The sequence below is a fragment of the Vulpes vulpes genome, chromosome 9, assembly GCF_048418805.1.
Source record: "Vulpes vulpes isolate BD-2025 chromosome 9, VulVul3, whole genome shotgun sequence".
NCBI classification, from domain to species: Eukaryota; Metazoa; Chordata; class Mammalia; order Carnivora; family Canidae; genus Vulpes; species Vulpes vulpes.
In genome coordinates, this window is record NC_132788.1 from 94,614,649 (window position 1) to 94,632,889 (window position 18,241).

The 18,241-nt window shown below is 47.5% G+C and overlaps 1 protein-coding gene across 3 annotated transcripts in view; it reads left to right on the plus strand.

The window, feature by feature from the left end:
• The window catches only part of SCAP (SREBF chaperone), a 67,750-nt gene that overhangs the window by 35,421 nt on the left and 14,088 nt on the right, over nt 1-18,241 (plus strand). For all 3 annotated transcript variants that reach the window (XM_072721024.1, XM_072721022.1, XM_072721023.1), the window contains one exon: nt 10,433-10,562. In XM_072721024.1, the coding sequence (XP_072577125.1) occupies nt 10,433-10,562 (130 nt within the window). The remainder of the gene's footprint in view (nt 1-10,432; nt 10,563-18,241) is intronic.

The window sequence follows — 18,241 nt, forward strand, 5'->3', positions numbered from 1 at the left end:
CCTGGCTGAACATCAGTCCCAGGAAAGGGGTGGGTGAGGCTCAGGGTAGGACTGGGCCATTGGGAAGGCATGGAAGACAGGTTTTCACTGACCCCTGGCTTCCTGGGTCCTCAGGTGCTTCCTCCTCACACATACTGTTCTGTTTGATGCCTGACATCCTTGGAGGGGGTGGTTATGTCCTAGTTTTTTTAAAGATGATGAAACTAGCGTGGAGAGCTGGTAAGTGGTAAGTGGTGTTTCAACCAACAGGTCCTTGAGGAAAGCCCTGTACTTTCTCCACTTCAGCAAAGTGATGGGAACTTTTTGAAGAATACCACATAGTGCCAATAGCTTTAATTGCAAGGAGTTTGCTCCCTGAACAGGAAACCTAAGAGAGATGGTCTCAGCTGATTTGGGCCAGGAGCAAGGCCCAGCAGGCTGTGCCTAGACAGAGAGCATAGAGGCTTTTTGAGGCAGTCGCCTTATGTAATGGAAATTGAGAGAGCACAAAGTTGAGTTTCATAGCACTTTAATAAAGGTGACAATAATCTATGCCAGGCACCGTGCCAGACCAGTGGTGTACATATCATCCTTCTTGGAAGCGGGGTCTGGGCCCGAAACAGACGGTTGCAGGGCCATTGGATATTGTGCCCAGCAGCTGTGACCTGGCCTTGGTGCAAAGGGAGACAATGTCAGGGAGGCTTCTCAGGGCAGCGGGAGGTGGTGGGTGGTGGTGGGGGAAGCTCTGAGCCAAACCTTGCAGGAAGAATAAGTGCCATCTCCCCCTCCTGTCCTGTTTATGGCTATGGCCATCAGTTCACTCAGCAGAGGGGCAGGGAGGGCAGTGTCCCGGGGAGCCCCACTGAGAACCTGCTGCCTCTTCTGGTCCCACCCTCTCTGACAGCACTACACTCTTCTCATGTCTTTGTAGTCACAAGGTTTTTCTTTGAAGAGGAAAACCAGTCTTATGTACTCTCATCGTTAGTGCTGTGTGCTTACTTTCCCAAACCAGCATCTTGTCGTGTCATCTCAAAGGAGTTTTTTTAACAACTTTTCTTAAAATCTGATTGGCTTAGGGAAAATTATCCAAGGCCAGATCAGTGAAGCCTGTCAGCCTCTTAAAATGACAAAGTTTATATCAGAGAATCCACAGATTCTGGGCCTTTTTGTCTAAGAGACCAGATATTGGGGACCTAGGGCATAAGCCTTCCTCTCCTCTTTAACCTGAGAAGGTTCTCTGTCCAGAGCAGGGTCTTCCCCACTTTTGTTCAGACCTCAGGTTGCCTGCAGAAAACCAAGTGTGGGTCACAGACAGCTTTTAGTAGTTTTGTTAGATATCCACATTCTACTTAGTTGCTTACCTCTTATTGTTCCTGGAATGAGGTACTTGTGCAGCTTGAACCCAAAGGATTCCTGCACTCCATATCCCTGTCCAGACCTAGCAGCCACCTGAGCCATAGACCTGTTTGTCAGCTCTGTTTGTCAGTGAATGCTCTTTCCTCGGGAGAGCTGATGAAACTTGTAGCACACAGGCACTGTGGCAAGAGGTGTCTTCACATTTCCCAGAGGTTAGGCCACCCGAGGTGCACCCCAGCAGCAGCCCAGCGAGGCGGAGGGCACTGCTGCTCCCAGGCGGAGTTGTATGGTGGGTGTACCGTGGGATGAAGAAAGAGTGCTTGGATGCCAGGCTACTGGCCTGCCTGTGTGCAGGTCAGACCTTAGCCTGAAGGTCTTTGGGTCCCTTATTGATTCTACAACCTGTTGCTCATGGCCAAAGATGATGATTTTAACTTGGAGAGCAAGTTAAATCACAACGAGGGTATTCTAAACCTCATGAAGGATGGTAATTATGCAGCCTGTGTGGGTATTCCAGAGCAGGCTTGGCTCCTTTCCTCTTCCATTTTCTCTGGAGGGACAGTACCTTCAGGCTAAGGCTGCACATCTCTGGTGCAGTGACCTCTGCCTGTTAGCCTCTCCCCGAGTCTGCCCACATCTTGAAATTCCCCAGATCACCATGGCTTCTTGGGGGGTTGTGCACACAGGGGCTTGTGTTAAAGGCTTCGTTTTTCTATGCCTGTGTGGCAGCTCTAAACACATTTATATTCTCTTCGTGGACAATAAAGAAATCTAAGTAATTGAAGCCCTGTCTGCAACTGTGTTCTGAAGAGGTAGGCTGGATAGCTGAGAACGAGTCCCAAAGCACTACTGAGCTCTGCCCTGAAGCCTACACCTCAGAGCCCAAGGGACCAGCTCCTGCAGCTGCTCCAGGATGCTGCTGGCCTGTTCAGCATACCAAAGCCGAGCCCCCCCAGCAAAAGTTACTCCTGGCTTCACAAACAAGCTCTGGAAAAGCTCTGAAATGCCTGTGGGAGATCAAAGACCTCCTTTACCACCCAAGATTTCCTCAAACACAAAAGAAAGCAGAAGATTTCAGAAATACCACCTTCTAGTGTTTCACTACCCTAGTCTTGTACTATTTTCCCCTGAGAAGAGAAGAGAGAAAACCTCTCCCACCCTGATGTCTCCAGAAAGGTGCTTTAGGCGATATCTCCTAGTGTCATTTCTGTGGCTGCTGTTTCCATCTTGTCTTCAGCATCTCCTGAACCCCTGTCCCTGTCCTGAACCCACAGATGACTGGGAGTGAAAAGGGACAAGACTAGAGCCAGGAGCATCCCCGTAATTGTGGGACCCAAGCAATAGGACAGTGCAGGGCTGCTTGGTCAAGAAGCAGGGGAAAGGACCATTAAAGGTCCTAAATATACTTGCATGGCAGTGGGTGAAAGTCCCCAGCCAAAACCCACTAGATGTGCTATGGTGCTGCCAGTCTGGACTACTGGATGGCCAATGCCTCACCCTGCCCTAGGACACAACAGGGTGTGCACATCTGACCCCAACTCCCTCCTCCTTGTTTTTACATTCAGGTGCCTACCAGAGGGCAGCAGCATATCCCTATGTGTATAGGGAGGGCAAACCCAGGTCCTGGGATGTGAGGGGGCAGAGGAGCTGGTGGTGGTCAAGAACCTGTCCCAGGGAGGAGGAGCCATGGGTGAAACTACAGCCTGTACCCTCAACACACATTCCATTGTAATGGACTTCAAAACACAAGTTTAAAGATAAATTTATTAAGAATTTCCATACTGCTACTGAAGAGCATTAAACCCCAAGCACTGAGACTGAGCATGGGGTGCTGTGTGGCAATATGGATTTCATACCCATGAAGGCAGCCTTGTGTGGACCATCTGGTGGATAAATAATTTTGAACATCTTCCACGTGCCTAGTATTGGGGATGCAGAAACTAAAATGGCATGTCCTCTACCTACATTTTTCATCTGATCATGCAGATGAGTACAGGTCTCTGGATCAGCCTGTTGCCATAGCACAGAGGAGAGGTACCTACCTGCTTAAGGGCAGAGGAGTAGGGGATCCCTGGGTGGCACAGCAGTTTAGCGCCTGCCTTTGGCCCAGGGCGTGATCCTGGAGACCCGCGATCGAATCCCACGTCGGGCTCCCGGTGCATGGAGCCTGCTTCTCCCTCTGCCTGTGTCTCTGCCTCTCTCTCTCTCTCTCTCTATCATTAAAAAAAAAAAAAAAAAAAAAAAAAGGACAGAGGAGTAAAGAGGCAGTATCTCCTTGAAGGAGAAGCAGGAATTTGGTTGGCATTTGGAGGGCAGGGGGAGCGTTTTGGTTTGTGCTCCCCTAAGACAAGGATTTGAGTACATGTAGCTTGTGTGTGAGATGAAATGAGCACTGGCAGAAGGTGGAACAGTGAGCTGGGAAAGAAGGAGTATCAGGCAGCAAGTTCCCACCGCAGGCAGCTGTGTAATCTCACTGGGGGGTGGTGAGAAACGATGTAGGACGTCCATCTCAGAGCTCCCCACCTGCATGTGGGGGAGTTGGACAGTCTGTGCCGGGGATCAGCAGACTCTTTCCCTTAAGCGCCAGATAGTAAGGACACATATGGTCTCTGTCATGTATTTTTCTTTGTGTTTGTTTGTTTTTTAAAGATTTTATTTATTCATGAGAGACAGAGATGCAAAGACATATGCGGAGGAAGAAGCAGGCTCCCTCTGCGGAGCCCGATGCAGGGCTTGATCCCAGGACCTCAGAACACTACCTGAGCTAAAGGGAGATGCTCAACCATTGAGCCACCCAGGCATTCCTTTTTTTGTTGTTTTAAGATTTTATTTATCCATTTGAGAGAGCGAGAGAAAGCTCGAGCAGGAGGGAGGGGCAGAGGGAGAGGGAGAAGCAGGCTCCCTGCTGAGCAGGTAGCTGATGTGGGTCTCCATCCCAGAACCCTAGGATTATGACCTGAGCCAAAGGCAGATACTTACCTGGCTGAACCACCCAGGCACCCACATTTATTTGTTTCTTTCTTTTTTTTTTATGATAGTCACACAGAGGGAGAGAGAGGCAGAGACACAGGCAGAGGGAGAAGCAGGCTCCATGCACTGGGAGCCCGACATGGAATTCGATCCCGGGTCTCCAGGATCGCGCCCTGGGCCAAAGGCAGGCGCCAAACCGCTGCACCACCCAGGGATCCCCATTTATTTGTTTCAAATAACCTTTTAAGGGGCAGCCCAGGTGGTTCACCGGTTTAACGCCGCCTTCAGCCCAGGGCCTGATCCTGGAGACTTGGGATCGAGTCCCACGTCGGGCTCCCTGCATGGAGCCTGCTTCTCCTTCTGCCTGTGATTCTGCCTCTCTCTGTGTGTGTGTCTTTCATGAATAAATAAATAAAATCTTTAAAAAAAAAACAATCAAAAAAACAAATAGCCTTTTAAATATGTAAAAACCATTCTTAGCTCCCAGACCACACAGAAATGGGCCATAGGCTGTGGTTTGCCAATCCTGATCTATACAACAGCATCAACCACTGGTTGAGGGCTGCCTCCAGCTAGTATCAATTCCCACCACCTAGGCAGAGAGGACTCCAACAGTAATAGAACAATTTCAGGGAAAGAGGTGCAAGTGCTAGCAGTTGGAAATTGAGCCAGCATGCCCAGAAGAACAGGAAGTAAGGGGAGGGCACCAGCAGCCTCTGGGAATGAGTTGGATGGCCACATTTGGGGAGCAGGCTGGACAGGTGTGGTAGCAGAAAGTGTGTGGGCTGGGTGGTGGTGGGGATTTGGGATTTCAGTTCTATACTTGATTAAGAGGTGAGTGATACCAGAGGTAGAAGTAGTCTCGCTGGACTAGTGCATTGCTCCAGGTGAGAGTTGATGATTGCTTAGTTTAAGCAGAAGGCCTGGAGGAGGTGAGACGTGGCAGTGTCTGGCTATATTTTGAAGGTAGAACCCTCAGGATTATCTGAGGACCAGATGTGGAGTATGAGAAAAAAAGGAGTCAAGATCAAAGTGCTTGGCCTGAGCAGCTGGATGGGTGGAGCTGAGACAGGAAAGGCAGGGGAGGTTTAGAGCCCTGGTTAATTTCCTTTACCCCTGTAAGATCAGGGTAAGCCAAGATATAATCTGGTTTTAGAAATGGGTTTTGCGGAAGCAACATGGGGGTAGTGGTAGAAATCCCCAGTTTCTTTACAAGTCTCTAGTCTGTTTTTTCTTAAGATTTTTTTTTTTTTTATTCATGAGAGACAGAGAGAGAGAGAGAGAGGGAGAGAGAGAGGCATAGACACAGGCAGAGGGAGAAGCAGGCTCCAGGAGCCTGACGTGGGATTGGATCCTGGGACTCCAGGATCACACCCTAGACCGAAGGCGGCGCTAAACCGCTGAGCCACCTAGGCTGCCCCTCTAGTCTGTTTTCTAACCTTGGAAAAGTGAGTGTTTTTACTTCTCAAAGTTGCCTGACACTTTTCTTCCAAGCTTTCCTTTTGGCTAGAATTTGGTAGCCATGGATGGTGATTTTGACCTCGCATTTTGCAATTTTGTAGAATCTTTTTCTTGGTGTTTTTCTTTGTCTATGTTAAGAGGAATATATGGTTGTTTAAATTTTTTTTTAACAAAACAAATGCAATACTAGGTATTAGAGTGTGATGTTAAGAGCACAGACTCTGGTGCCAGACTGCCTGTGTTGACATACTGGTTTTGTCACTTCCTAGTGAGGCTATAGTTTCTGTGTGTTTCATTGGGTTGTGGTAGGGCTTTTATTTTTTATTTATTTATTTATTTATTTATTTATTTATTTATTTATTTATTTATTTATTTTTGTGGTAGGGCTTTTAAATGTGCAAATAGATGGAAGGCACTGGGATTGGTGCCTGGCCCATAGGTACTCAGTGAGAGAAACCATTACTGGTACAGGGACAGAAACGGGTTCACTGTCAGTGATAAGAACCAGGTTGGGATGAGTATGGGGCACTTGGGTAGCTCACAGGAGGAGGGCTCCCAAACCACACTTTGGGGAAAGGGACAGACTTCCGGAGGCAAGTGGTACTACAACTGAGGCTTCAAAGATGAGTTATCTAGGAAAAGCATGGGCAAGCATGTTCCAGTAGGAGCAGAGCCTCAGCAGCAAAAGAGCTATTGTGTGGCTCCAGGGCAAGGTTGGAGAAGGACTAGGAACCTTTTGAAGAATTTCAAGGCCTGTAGACATTTTCCTAGGAGCCTTTATCCTAAGAAAGTTGGATGCTCTGAAGTATCCTGTCCTTTCTCTTCCTGCTGCAGTGTTTAGACTCCTGGAATTCACAGATTTTTTTTTTAAGATTTTATTTATTTATTCATGAGAGACTCACAGAGAGAGAGAGGCAGAGACACAGGCAGAGGGAGAAGCAGACTCCATGCAGGAAGCCTGACGTGGGACTCGATCCTGGGTCTCCAGGATCACGCCCTGGGCTGATGGTGGCGCTAAACTGCTGAGCCACCTGGGCTGCCCTTCACAGATGTTTTAAATCACCATTTGAGAAACCAGCTGCCTTTAGTTCAGTCAGTGTTTGAGCAGCTCTAGTGTGGAAAGTGAGTGTGGATGTAAAAATACTGCCTGCTTTCCCATCAGCATTAGCTCTGGGCCCTAAGGCTGTGCTGCACACCAAGAGCCCAGGGCTCAGCCCATGTGTTGTACAAAGCTTTCCATAGCACAACCTTAGCTAAGTCTGGAGTCAGCCCTTGACACCTGCCTTCAAACAGTTGAACTTTAGCTTTTGAAAGCAGCAAGAGAAGAGTAACTGTTCATATAGAAGGGACTGTCAGTTTGAGTGACAGCTTATTTCTCCTCAGAAACCATGGAGCCCAGAAGGCTATGGGATAACATTTAAAGTTTTGAATGAAAAAAAAACCAAGATTCCTGTATTCTACAAAATGATTCTTTGGTAATGAAGGAGAAATTGAGATCTTTCCAGATAAAAGCTGAGGGGATTTGTTCAGCCTTCAGGCTGAAATAAAGGGATACTAGACAGTACTTTGAGACCATCATTAAAAATAACACTAGTAAAAGTAACCAGACTTGTATACTTTGGTTTGTAACATCTTTGTCTTTTGTGAGTTAAAAGCAAGTGCATTGAACAGTAATTTTTAAATATTTGGCGATGGGCGTTCAGTGTACAAATTGTAATCCTTGGGACATCTAGGTGGCTCAGCAGTTGAGCATCTGCCTTCAGCTCAGGGCGTGATCCCAGGATCTGGGATCGAGTCCCACATCAGGCTCCCTACAAGGAGCCTGCTTCTCCCTGTGTCTTTCTGTGTCTCTCATAAGTAAATAAATAAATTAAAAAAAAATAAATTGTAATCTGTAGCAATAACAGTACAAAAGAGGAGAGACAGAGATCTATAGAGACAGTGTTTAGATAGTATTGAAACTGGGATGCCTGGGTGGGTCAGCGGTTCAGCGCCTGCCTTTGGTCCAGGGCATGATCCTGGAGTCCCAGGATTGAGTCCCACGTCGGCCTCCCTGCATGGAGCCTGTTTCTCCCTCTGCCCGTGTCTCTGCCTCTCTCTCTCTCTCTCGAATAAATAAATAAAAAATCTTAAATATTTTTAAAAATGCTTTAATACAGCAAGAATGCATGACAGTTATAAACACACACACACACACACACACACACACACACACACCTAACAATAGAGCCCCAAAATATATGAAGCAAAAATGAGCAGAATTGAAATGTGAAATTGAGAAATCCATAGTTATAGTTGGATATTTGAATACTGCACTTTCAGTATTGGCTACGAAAACCAAAAAGATGATAAGAAGATGGACTTGAACAAACTGTCTACTAGCTAGACCGTTTAACAGACATGTAGAGAACACCCAGCAACGGCAAAATTGACATTCTTCTTCTTTTTTTTTTTTTAGTTTTTATTTATTCATGAGAGACACACAGAGAGAGAGAGGCACAGACACAGGCAGAGGGAGAAGCAGGCTTCATGCAGGGAGCCTGATGTGGGACTCGATCCCAGGTCTCCAGGATCACACCCTGGGCTGAAGGTGGCGCTAAACCGCTGAGCCACCCGGGCTGCCCGAGATTGACATTCTTCTTAAGTGTTTATGGAACATTCTCCAGGATAGAGACCATGTGTTAGGCCACAAGCAAGTCTTAATAAATGAAAGAAGACCAAAATCATATAGAATGTCTTTCCCAGTCACAGTGGGATGAAACAAAAAATACTAGGAGAAAAACTGGAAAATCCACAGATAAATGGAAGTTAAACAATACGTTCTAAAACAACCAGTGAGCCAAGAAACCAGAAGGGAAATTAGGAAATACCTTGAAGTGAGGACAGAAATAGAAACATAATACACCAAGTCTGATGGGGTGCTGTGAATGTAGTACTACTAGGAGGAAAATGTGTAGCTGTGAAGAAGACTCAGTACTCATATCTAGGGGGAAAAATGGTTGAAAGAGTTGAAGAGGGGCTTCACAAAAGAGAGTACATCCAAATGGCCAACAAGTATGCAAAAGAATTTTCAACATTGTTGAACATTGAAACCACAGAGAGACATCACTGCCTCCTCCTCTACATGGTTACGATTAATTGGCCTGACAGTATCTAGAGGTGGGATCTGGAGCAGTTAAAACTCCTGTCATGCTACTGGTGGGAACATACATTTGTACACGTACTTTGGAAAATTGGTAGTATTTACGAAGCTGAACATGTACACCCTACAGCTCAGAAATTGTCTTCTAGGAACACACCCAACAGAAATGAGTGGTTATGGCCACCAAAGCCACATGTAAAAATGGCCATAATATCTTTATTCTTAATAAGTGAAACTGGAAAGAGCCAGACATTCCTTGACAGCAGAATGGAAAAATGCACTAAAGTATAATTCAGTGGAATAGCACATATCTGTGGGAGTGATCTGCTGCACCCACTGGTATGGATGGTTCTAGCAGATAAAATTTAAGTGAAAAAAGCCAGTCATAAGAGAGTACACACATGGAATGGGTGGTTTCATGTATAAGCCATTAAAAAAGCAAAACTAATTTATGGTGATAGAAGATGGATTTTTTTTTTCAAAGATTTTATTTATTCATGAGAGACACAGAGAGAGAGGCAAAGACATAGGCAAAGGGAGAAGCAGGTTCCATGCAGGAGCCTGATATGGGACTTGATCCCAGGACTCCAGGATCACACCCTGAGCCAAACGCAGATGCTCAACCGCTGAGCCACCCAGGTGTCCCAAGATTGATTGATTGATTGATTGTAGGTTCCACACCCAGTGTAGAGCCCAATGCAGGGCTTGAATTCAGAACTCTGAGATCAAGACCTGAGCTGAGATCAAGAAGTCAGATACTTGACTGACCCTAGAAGTTCTGATAGTAGTTTGAGGGATGCTCACAAAGGCAGAGGACTGCCTTTCGAGATTCTGGAAAATGTTCTATAGCTTGATAAAGGTAGTAATTACACAGGTGTATGCATATGGAAAAATTCATTAGTTAAGATTTGTGCATTGTATTATATAAAAGTTAATTCTCAAAAACAAGTTTTGTTAAAAAGTAAGACATGAAACAAAATGCATATTGGTTTGCCAGCTTTTTGATATAAAGCCAATATTTTTCCCATGTAAATGGTGGGTCTGAGTGTAAACCATACCATACCCTCAGCATGTTACACACAATTTTTGTGGTCTCTTTAAATTGTAGCAGTTGCCCTGCAATATGCATCAGGATCCTTGGGATTTTTATAGATTTTCCCCTGTTTTTTATAGTCTTGCTTACATCTAATTTGAGAAGTTTTATTTTTCGTTTTTTTGGTGGTGGTTTTTTTTTTTCTTTTCATCTTGTCTTTGTTACATTTCAAAAATACTCAACCAGTCTGTTTTATGAATTGGACTTCCTTGTAAGCTTTCTGTGACTAAAAATGAGCTTGAAAAATTCTGATCTAGGTGGCTTCTGAGTGTCTTTCTAGCTCTGCAGTTTTCAGATTCCAGTATTTCGCACACATACAGTCCCAGCAGGGAGAACGCAGTGCACCTGCGGTGGCTCCTGTATCACTCATCTCGGCGCAGATGGTGCTCCCGCCCATGTCCTAACCCTTCTCTCCTTCTTGTTCATCCCAGCTGCCCACTGCTGAAACTGCCCCTGCCAGGGACAGGACCGGTGGAGTTCACCACTCCTGTGAAGGACTACTCGCCCCCGCCTGTGGCCCCTGACCACAAACCAGGGGAGCCCAGTGAGCGGCCAGAGTGGGTAGGTGCTCAGTGTGTGGCTGGGGAGAGCCCCAAGGGTTGGGTGGAGATGGGCCCAGGCAGGGGTTCTGGGAGTGAGAGTGAAGGTGGCCAGCTTCTGATTGGTGAATACACATACATGACCGGTTTTACAAAGGCACCACAGATACCTAGTCACACAGCTAATGAGTAACCCTTTTTGAAGGGAAACACCAAATGACACAGAAGTGCAACTGTCCTACAACAACTGAGTGGGATCTCTGGTTGTCGGAGCTGTGGCTACATGGGTCTGGATGCCTACCTGGGCTGCTCACACAACCATGCCCAGGGCCAAGCAGTGCTCTGTCAAACAAGCCATCCCCTTGCCCCAGTGGGTCATGAGAACCATGAAGCATCCCTAGAGAATGTTCTGTCATTGGAGTCTTGACACTGTCTAATGTTTGCAGTGTGCACCCAATTTTTTCAGATTGATTAGGTCCTATTTTCTCCTTAGAGTGCAGTTAGGTAAAACGTGTTGAGGTTTTGGGTTTTTTAAAATTCCTTTTCCAGTTAAGGAAGTGGGGCCCAGAGTGATGAAGGGCCTCTGTTTTTTAGCACACATGGGGTCATTGCTGCATGAGAACCCCAGGTCCCTGCTGCTTCTGGACCATACTGTTCTCAGTTAACTATCTCTGAGCTGAGCCCTGATGTCCACCAAGAAATAACCATTGCTCCAATCCAGAGTCTCAGGTGTCACTCACTGTGATGCTGGACTCATTATTTGGAAGTCTTAAAAGCTCAATTAGCCCATCTCTAAAGCTTTTACCTGCCAGGTAGTGGATAAAGTGTCCTTCCTTCACACACTGTGCTTTGGTCCTGTGGATTTGTGCTGGGGCTGAATCCGTTGTTGGGAAGGAAAACCAAAGTTCAGAGAACAGAGCTCTTCCTCTCTTGCCTTCTCTCTGACAGCCTTTTTGTTTTCTTTGTGGGTAATGTAGCGGTCAGGTCCTTGTTATAAACTTAGCCCAACTGGTGCTCAACAGAGAGAGTCCTAGCTGGGAAGCTGGGTGAGTGTTAAGCTGTACATTAATCTGGCTTACTAGGACCCTGTCCATGAAGGTCAGAGGGAGCACAATCTGTTGCTGGCAGAAACCAGCTCTGTGACTTCATGTCCCAGCTTGACCATTGGCTCAGCATGGGATCTTCTTGGTTCACACTTTTTATCTTCATTAACTTCCTGATGCAGTTATACCACATAGTGAAACTGATGGCTCCTGGTCACAGCAGGGTAGTCTATGTTTGTGGATGTTTCATGACTCCCAAGAGTTCATTGGGCCTGATGGTACAGGAGAGATGTCTAATGATACAGCTATGGGGTGGGGCAAGTGGGGAGAGACTTGTTTGTAAGCTCTTTAAACTTCCATAGTGCCCTTCTTTGGTCTGGGATGATGATAGTGAGCAGGGGTACAATAACTTCAGGGCTCCGCGGTCAGAGGATTGTGTTTTCTCTCTTCCTCATTGGAGCCCCCACCCCTTCAAGGCCTCAGTGCGGCCACCTGTTATCCAGTCGGTGTTCCATTATCTTACCTCCACTGACAGTCCATGATAAAAATTCAGGCCAGCAAAACAGGAGTGGTAAGAACTGCTTTAGTTAAAAGGAATGGAAAACTCCACCCAAACCAGAGTAAGCCAGAAGGGAACTTTGGAAGTCCCAGAACTCAGGCATAGTATGGCTGGGGTCTCAGAAGGAGCCCACCTCTCCGCTCTGTCAGCTCCTCTCTTGATCCTACCTAACAGTAGCTTCAGCAGCTTCAGTGCTTTATTCTTGCAGTATCCAATCTGGTGCAGGATGAGAGGGTGCCACGTTGATGTTATGTGAGGTGACTTGCCTGTCTCCATCCCAAATCCTGTGGCAAAGGTGGGTACTTTGTTGACTGGCTTCATCAGTTAGTTGTCTCCATCATGAGGCTGAGAATGAGGAAGGACAATTTCCAAAGGAAAATCAGGAGGCTCAGGCACCGGGTAGCACAAGTACTTGCTGCCCACCCCGGAACCAGAACATCCTTCATTCCCTCATTCCTTCCTGTATTCATCGAATGTTTATTGCATGTGTGTCGTGTGCCTAGCAGGATGATCTAGGGGACACCTAGAACCCCCACAGCTTCCAGAGAGATCTCTGTCTAGTTAGAAAGAGAAGACAAAGATGTCTGTTTGTTTGCTTTTAAATATTTTATTTATTTATTCATGAAAGACACAGAGAGGCAGAGACAGAGGGAGAAAGAAGCAGGCTCCCCTCAGGGAGCCCGATGTGGAACTTGATCCCTGGGCAGGGATCATGCCCTGAGCTGAAGGCACACTCTGCCCAACCGCTGAGCCACTCAGGTGCCCCCTATTTTTATTTTTTTAAGATTTTACTTATTCAAGAGAGACATGCAGAGAGAGGCAGAGACATAGGCAGAGAAAGAAGTAGGCTTCCTGTGGGAAGCCGATCCGGGACTCAATCCCAGGACCCCAGAATCACGACCTGAGCCAAAGGCAGTCGCTCAACCACTGAGCCATCCAGGGACCCCAAAGATGTCAGTTTAAAATAAATATGATAGGGCAGCCCGGGTGGCTCAGTGGTTTAGCGCTGCCTTCAGCCCAGGGTGTGATCCTGGAGACCCGGGATTGAGTCCCATGTCCAGGCTCCCTGCATGGAACCTGCTTCTCCCTCTGCCTCTCTCTGTCTCTGTCTCTGATGAATAAATAAATAAAACCTAAAAAAAAAAAAAAAAAAAAAAAAAAAGGCTTTCTAATGGGTACATAGAGAAATCTCATTGTGGTCTTCATTTGCCTTCCCTGGTTTATTACATCAAGTGCTTATTGTATTTGCATGTCTTCCTTTAGGTTTTTGCCCATTTTGAATGAAGTTGTGTGGATTTCTTTTTATGAAATTGTAAGTCATTTCATATGCTGGAGATGGCTATCTCTTCCTCCCCTTTTGCTATAGGGTCCCCACAGTGGAATGCCAGCTATACTGTGCAGTTTCACCTTTGTGGGTCCTGCAGAGAGGTCTCTGATCCTCTCTGCCGGGTCCTGGTGCTCTGAGTCAGGCCCACCTTCTGTTGGAGTCACTAATGAATGGCCTTGTTGGGTTGGAAAGGGAACTTTCTGGAAAGAGGGATGTTTTTCCCAGAGGAAGAGAAGAGCAAAGCAGAAATGGTAGAGGCTTTCCACTTTGCACAAGCTTTAACCTCAGGCAAGTTAATTCACACTTTCGTGCCCTCATTTCTGCATTCATAAAATGGAAATGATAATCACATCTATGTCATAAGTTGTCAGAGGATTACATGAAGGCATGCAGTCCCTGGGCACTGTTGTCATTGTCATTGATCAGATCTGGCCAAAGTTCTGGAGGAGGACCAAAGTTTATATGCTTGGATTACCTCTGGGGCACACCAGGCCTGCAGTCCTTTAGCCTGAGCTCACATGCCACTCTTTCCAGGAAGCCTTCCCCAGCTCTTTCTCCCTGCTTCTCTCTGCTCTGTATTTCCACCTAGTAGGAATCGTGTTCGAATGGAATCGTGTTCCATTCAAGTGTGTATAGCCCACTATTTTCACATAGTAGGTACTGAAGAAAGGCTTCTTGTTGAACAGAGAAACAGTGCCACTTATTTAGCAGGCCAGGAATGTAAAGTGAGGTATTTTTCTTGGAGCATGACAGGTAATAAGGTAGATGGGACCTAGTTGAAGCTGAGGCGGTGGGCTTTCAACTTTGGGCAGTGGGAAGCCAGTCCCCCAGAGGTGAGGACATGAGGAAAGTGGCAGTAAGGAGATCAGTCATGTTGAACTTGGAGATGGAGGTGCCCATGCTTAGGAGAAGGGTCAGGGTGTGGAAGGAGCAGAGGGATTGATCTTCAGAGGATGGCAAAGCTAATTTCAGTAAGTTTAAGCCATGATGATGTAGCTCCACGTAACTGACATGTTTTTGGCCAGACACTTTGCTGGATGGTTATGTGTGTTGTTTTGTTTGGTCCTCACAGTGACATGTGAGCTCTAGGGTTCCATCCCTGCTCCTAGGAAGGGACTAGGGCTTGGAGAGTATAGGCACCATTGTCCAAGGCACACAGCTGAGGCCAGCACTAAAAGTTGGACCCAGGTGGGTCCCCTGAGCCTGCCCTTTCCCCACGCTACACCCCGTACATGCCTAGGGCTGGATGACAAGAAACCAGGAGCCCTGGTTTTTGGAATTGCTGAGTAACAAGTGTCCTCTGTCATGTTCTAAAGGGAGCCCTTGGGTGTGTCAGTGTAAAGGTAAATCCCTGGAGCTCTAGGTTGCTCTATCCAAATGTAGAGGAACAACCGTGTTTTAAAAAACCAAAACAAGCCTGAGATCTGCACAGGTCTGGCTTCCTTCTCTAGACCAGGTCATCAGGCCTACCTGGCAGGCCTCAGAGCTGGCTAGTCTCCCAGGGCCAGCATTGCAGTGTTTGTGCTGGTGGCTGAGCCTGGCCTGGACACAGGATTTCCAAGAAGCCCTGGTCAGGGCCTCTTGCTGTGAATGCTGATGGCTGGAGACCCCAGGGGTCCCCAGAACCTCAGCTCCCCTCCTACACGGCTTGTTCTGGGCCTTCCCATCCGTTTCCTATTCTCTGTGGGAACTCGCATGGTTCCCAACTACCCAGACACGTTGGCTGTTGAGAAAAAACAGGTTGGAGAATTGGGCGGCCTTGGCTTTAATCCTGGCTCAGCTGCCTGTCAGTTCTGTCCTTGGACACATCGCTTATCTCTCTGGGCCTTGGTTTTCTTATCTGGGTCTTCTGGCTCAGGGTCTCCTGAGGCTGCACTCAAGGTGAGCAGCCAAGGCTGCATTCATCTCCAGGCCCAACTGGGGAGAATCAGCTTCCAGGCTCACTCAGTGGCCAGCTGGCAACAGTCTCCTTGCAGGCTGTTGAGCAGAGGGGCTCCATTCCTCATCATGTCCCGGCTGAGGGTCACCTCAGTTCCTTGCTTTGTGGACCTTCGAGAAGCTCACAAAATGGCTGACTTCATCAGAGTCGTGGTTCCAGAAGAGGGGGACAGAGGAAGAATTATATCTTTATTTCTTCCAATTGTGTGTGAGTGTGTGTATGTGTGTATCAAAATACAACATAAAATTTACCATCGAAGCTCTTTAGAGTGTATAGTTCACTGGTATTAAATACATTCATGTTGTACAATCATCCATCTCTATAACTTTTCGTCTTGTAAAACAGAGACTCTATATACCTATTAATAACTGCCCTCCTCCTGCAGCCCCTGGCAACCACCGTTCTTTCTGTCTCTACTACTTTAGGTACCTCGTATAAGTAGAATTGTACAGTACTTGTTTTTTTGTGACTGGCTTATTTTAACTCAGCATAATGTCCTCAAGGGCTATAGTCTTTTGTAACCTAATCTCAGAAATGACATCTCACTATTTTTGCTCTAATGTGTTTGTTAGAAGCAAATCACTAGGCGCAGCCCACTCGGGGTATTGCACGTGGGCATGAGCACAGGGAGGTGGGGGTGACCGGGGCCCTGTTAGAAGACTGCCTGCCACAGCCTCCATCTCGTGGGGAGTCTGCACCCTGTGCCCACTGGCATCTGGATCCACTGGCCCTTACGCCTCCTCTGTCACTCACTTCAGATACCATGTGTTGTGTCTGTTTCCATGTCTGTTTCTCACTTGAATATCTAGTAGTGATGACGATAGCACCCAGATGGGGAGTGGGGGCCCTTGCCAATCCTCACTGCCATTTCAGTGCCTGCCTACCTGCTTTCCAGCCACCAGTACCTGCATCTCGTAAGTCAAAGGACCTCTGGTGCAGCCAGCTGGAAGTGCTGGGGAGTTCATGCCCCTATGAGCAGCCCTCAAGCAATAGCTGCAGGGCTTGACGTGTAGTACCTGAGCTCCCTAATCCCTTAGGTGAGATGACTCAGCTAAACCCCATTACCCACAGAGGTCACTTGGCCAGTAATACCCTTTGTTGGCCGCTTTCCCTCCCTTGTTCCTGCCCCTACTCCCCTCCCTGTGCTTTCTGTACCTCCCAAGTAAAGCACCCATCTTAGGGTCCACTCCTGGGGAACCCAGACTAGGTAGTGGATGACAAGAGTCAGGTCCATGCCTGTTGAATAAACCACTGTAAGGGAATTTCGATGCCCAGAAGAGGGGGGTTGAGGGCACATATGTTGGGCGACGAGTTTGCTACAATCATGTTAAAACATGAGCAGACCAAGCCCTTTGAAGGTTTGGAAAGATGTGGAATAACTGCTTAGAAAGTTCATTTGGAAATCAGGGAGGGTGAGTCAAGAGCCTGCCAGCAGAGGGAGGCCTGGTCAATGCCAGGGAACAGGGCTCTGCAGTAGGATTCACTATTCCCTGGTTCTTGCCTGGCGGGGCCTGCCAGCTGAGGAGTGCAAACAAATGAGTAGTGGATTTGCCCAGCATTGGTGGAAGGACAATGGAGAGATGTCTGGGATAGAGGGGTTACATGTTCCTGTGAAAATCTGATGAAAGCCAAGGATCCTCTCCCCCGAAAATGACGACAGCAGTGACAATATGTATACTTTTATGCAGAAACATTAAAAACAAAAGCAAAACCATATGTACATATGTTCGCTTATAGGCAGAACTCTTAGAGCCATCCCCAGAGCCCAGGGAGAAAGTTCCGGTTGTCATGTTCATTAGTACTTTGTTGAAATGGTGCTCCTGGCTGGGGAGAAGGTGCCTGGCTGGGAAGGGGGCTGGAGGGCCGAGGAGCGAGGAGGAGTTTGACGCCTGGAAACTAAGGGTTCAGTTGCGGAGGCTCCGGTGGGCCTGAGGTCGGAGGTGGAGGGCCCAGTAAGGGCGCTGGCAGAGGAGGTGGTACGTGTGACACCACCTTGTGGCCAACAGACAGATCCACCCAGGATGGAGGCTCCACAGTCATGCTGTCCCTGGGTGACACACTGTGTCCTTCACAGGGTTTGAGGATGATTCCATGGGGATCGCTCTCCTTGTAGAGCTGTTCATCTCCAGACAGCTCCTCCCCTAATCAGGCCTGTGTGATGAGTTGAGCCCTTGAGCTGCTGTTTAGGTCAGAGCCTGCAGCAGCCAGCTCCATCCAGATTCCTCTGGACAGCTTCTAGCAGGCCAGAGCAAATGACAAAGCAGGTGAGGCCTTGTTTTCCCAGAGCCTTTGTAAGACATGGCTTCATAAATGTAAACTTCACAAAGGTGCAGGTGGCTGCCTTGGGTTGTTCCTTTATGCCCAGGAGGCCGTAACTTGGTATTTGTGTTCAGCTTCCTGACCCTTGCTTGTACAGTAATTTCTAGTCAGGCATCATTGAGTGGCTAAGTGGCCTTCCTTCACCTCCTCCTCTCCCCTTGAGAGTCCCTGATTGTGGCACGGACATGGGGACAGCCCTTTCAGCTGGTCCCACCGTGTGTCATGGCTGTGGGCAGTCTTTCCTGGCCTCCAGCTAGATGACGCTGTAACTCCAGAGTAGGCTTCCAGAGCACTGCTTTAATCTGGGGTCACCCTTCCTCTCAGAGACACCTGGAGGCTTTTCACTTCAGCTCGTTAGAATCCAGACAGCTCAGTCAGGCGTCCTCCTTGCCACCCCTCATCGTTCTAGCTGTGATTTCTGTTATTTATTGGCAAGACTCCTTTGTGTTGTCTAGACTGGCTGTGCTCTCAGAGACCCTCCCTGTCCCCCTCCTGCCATTCCATGTGGCTCCAC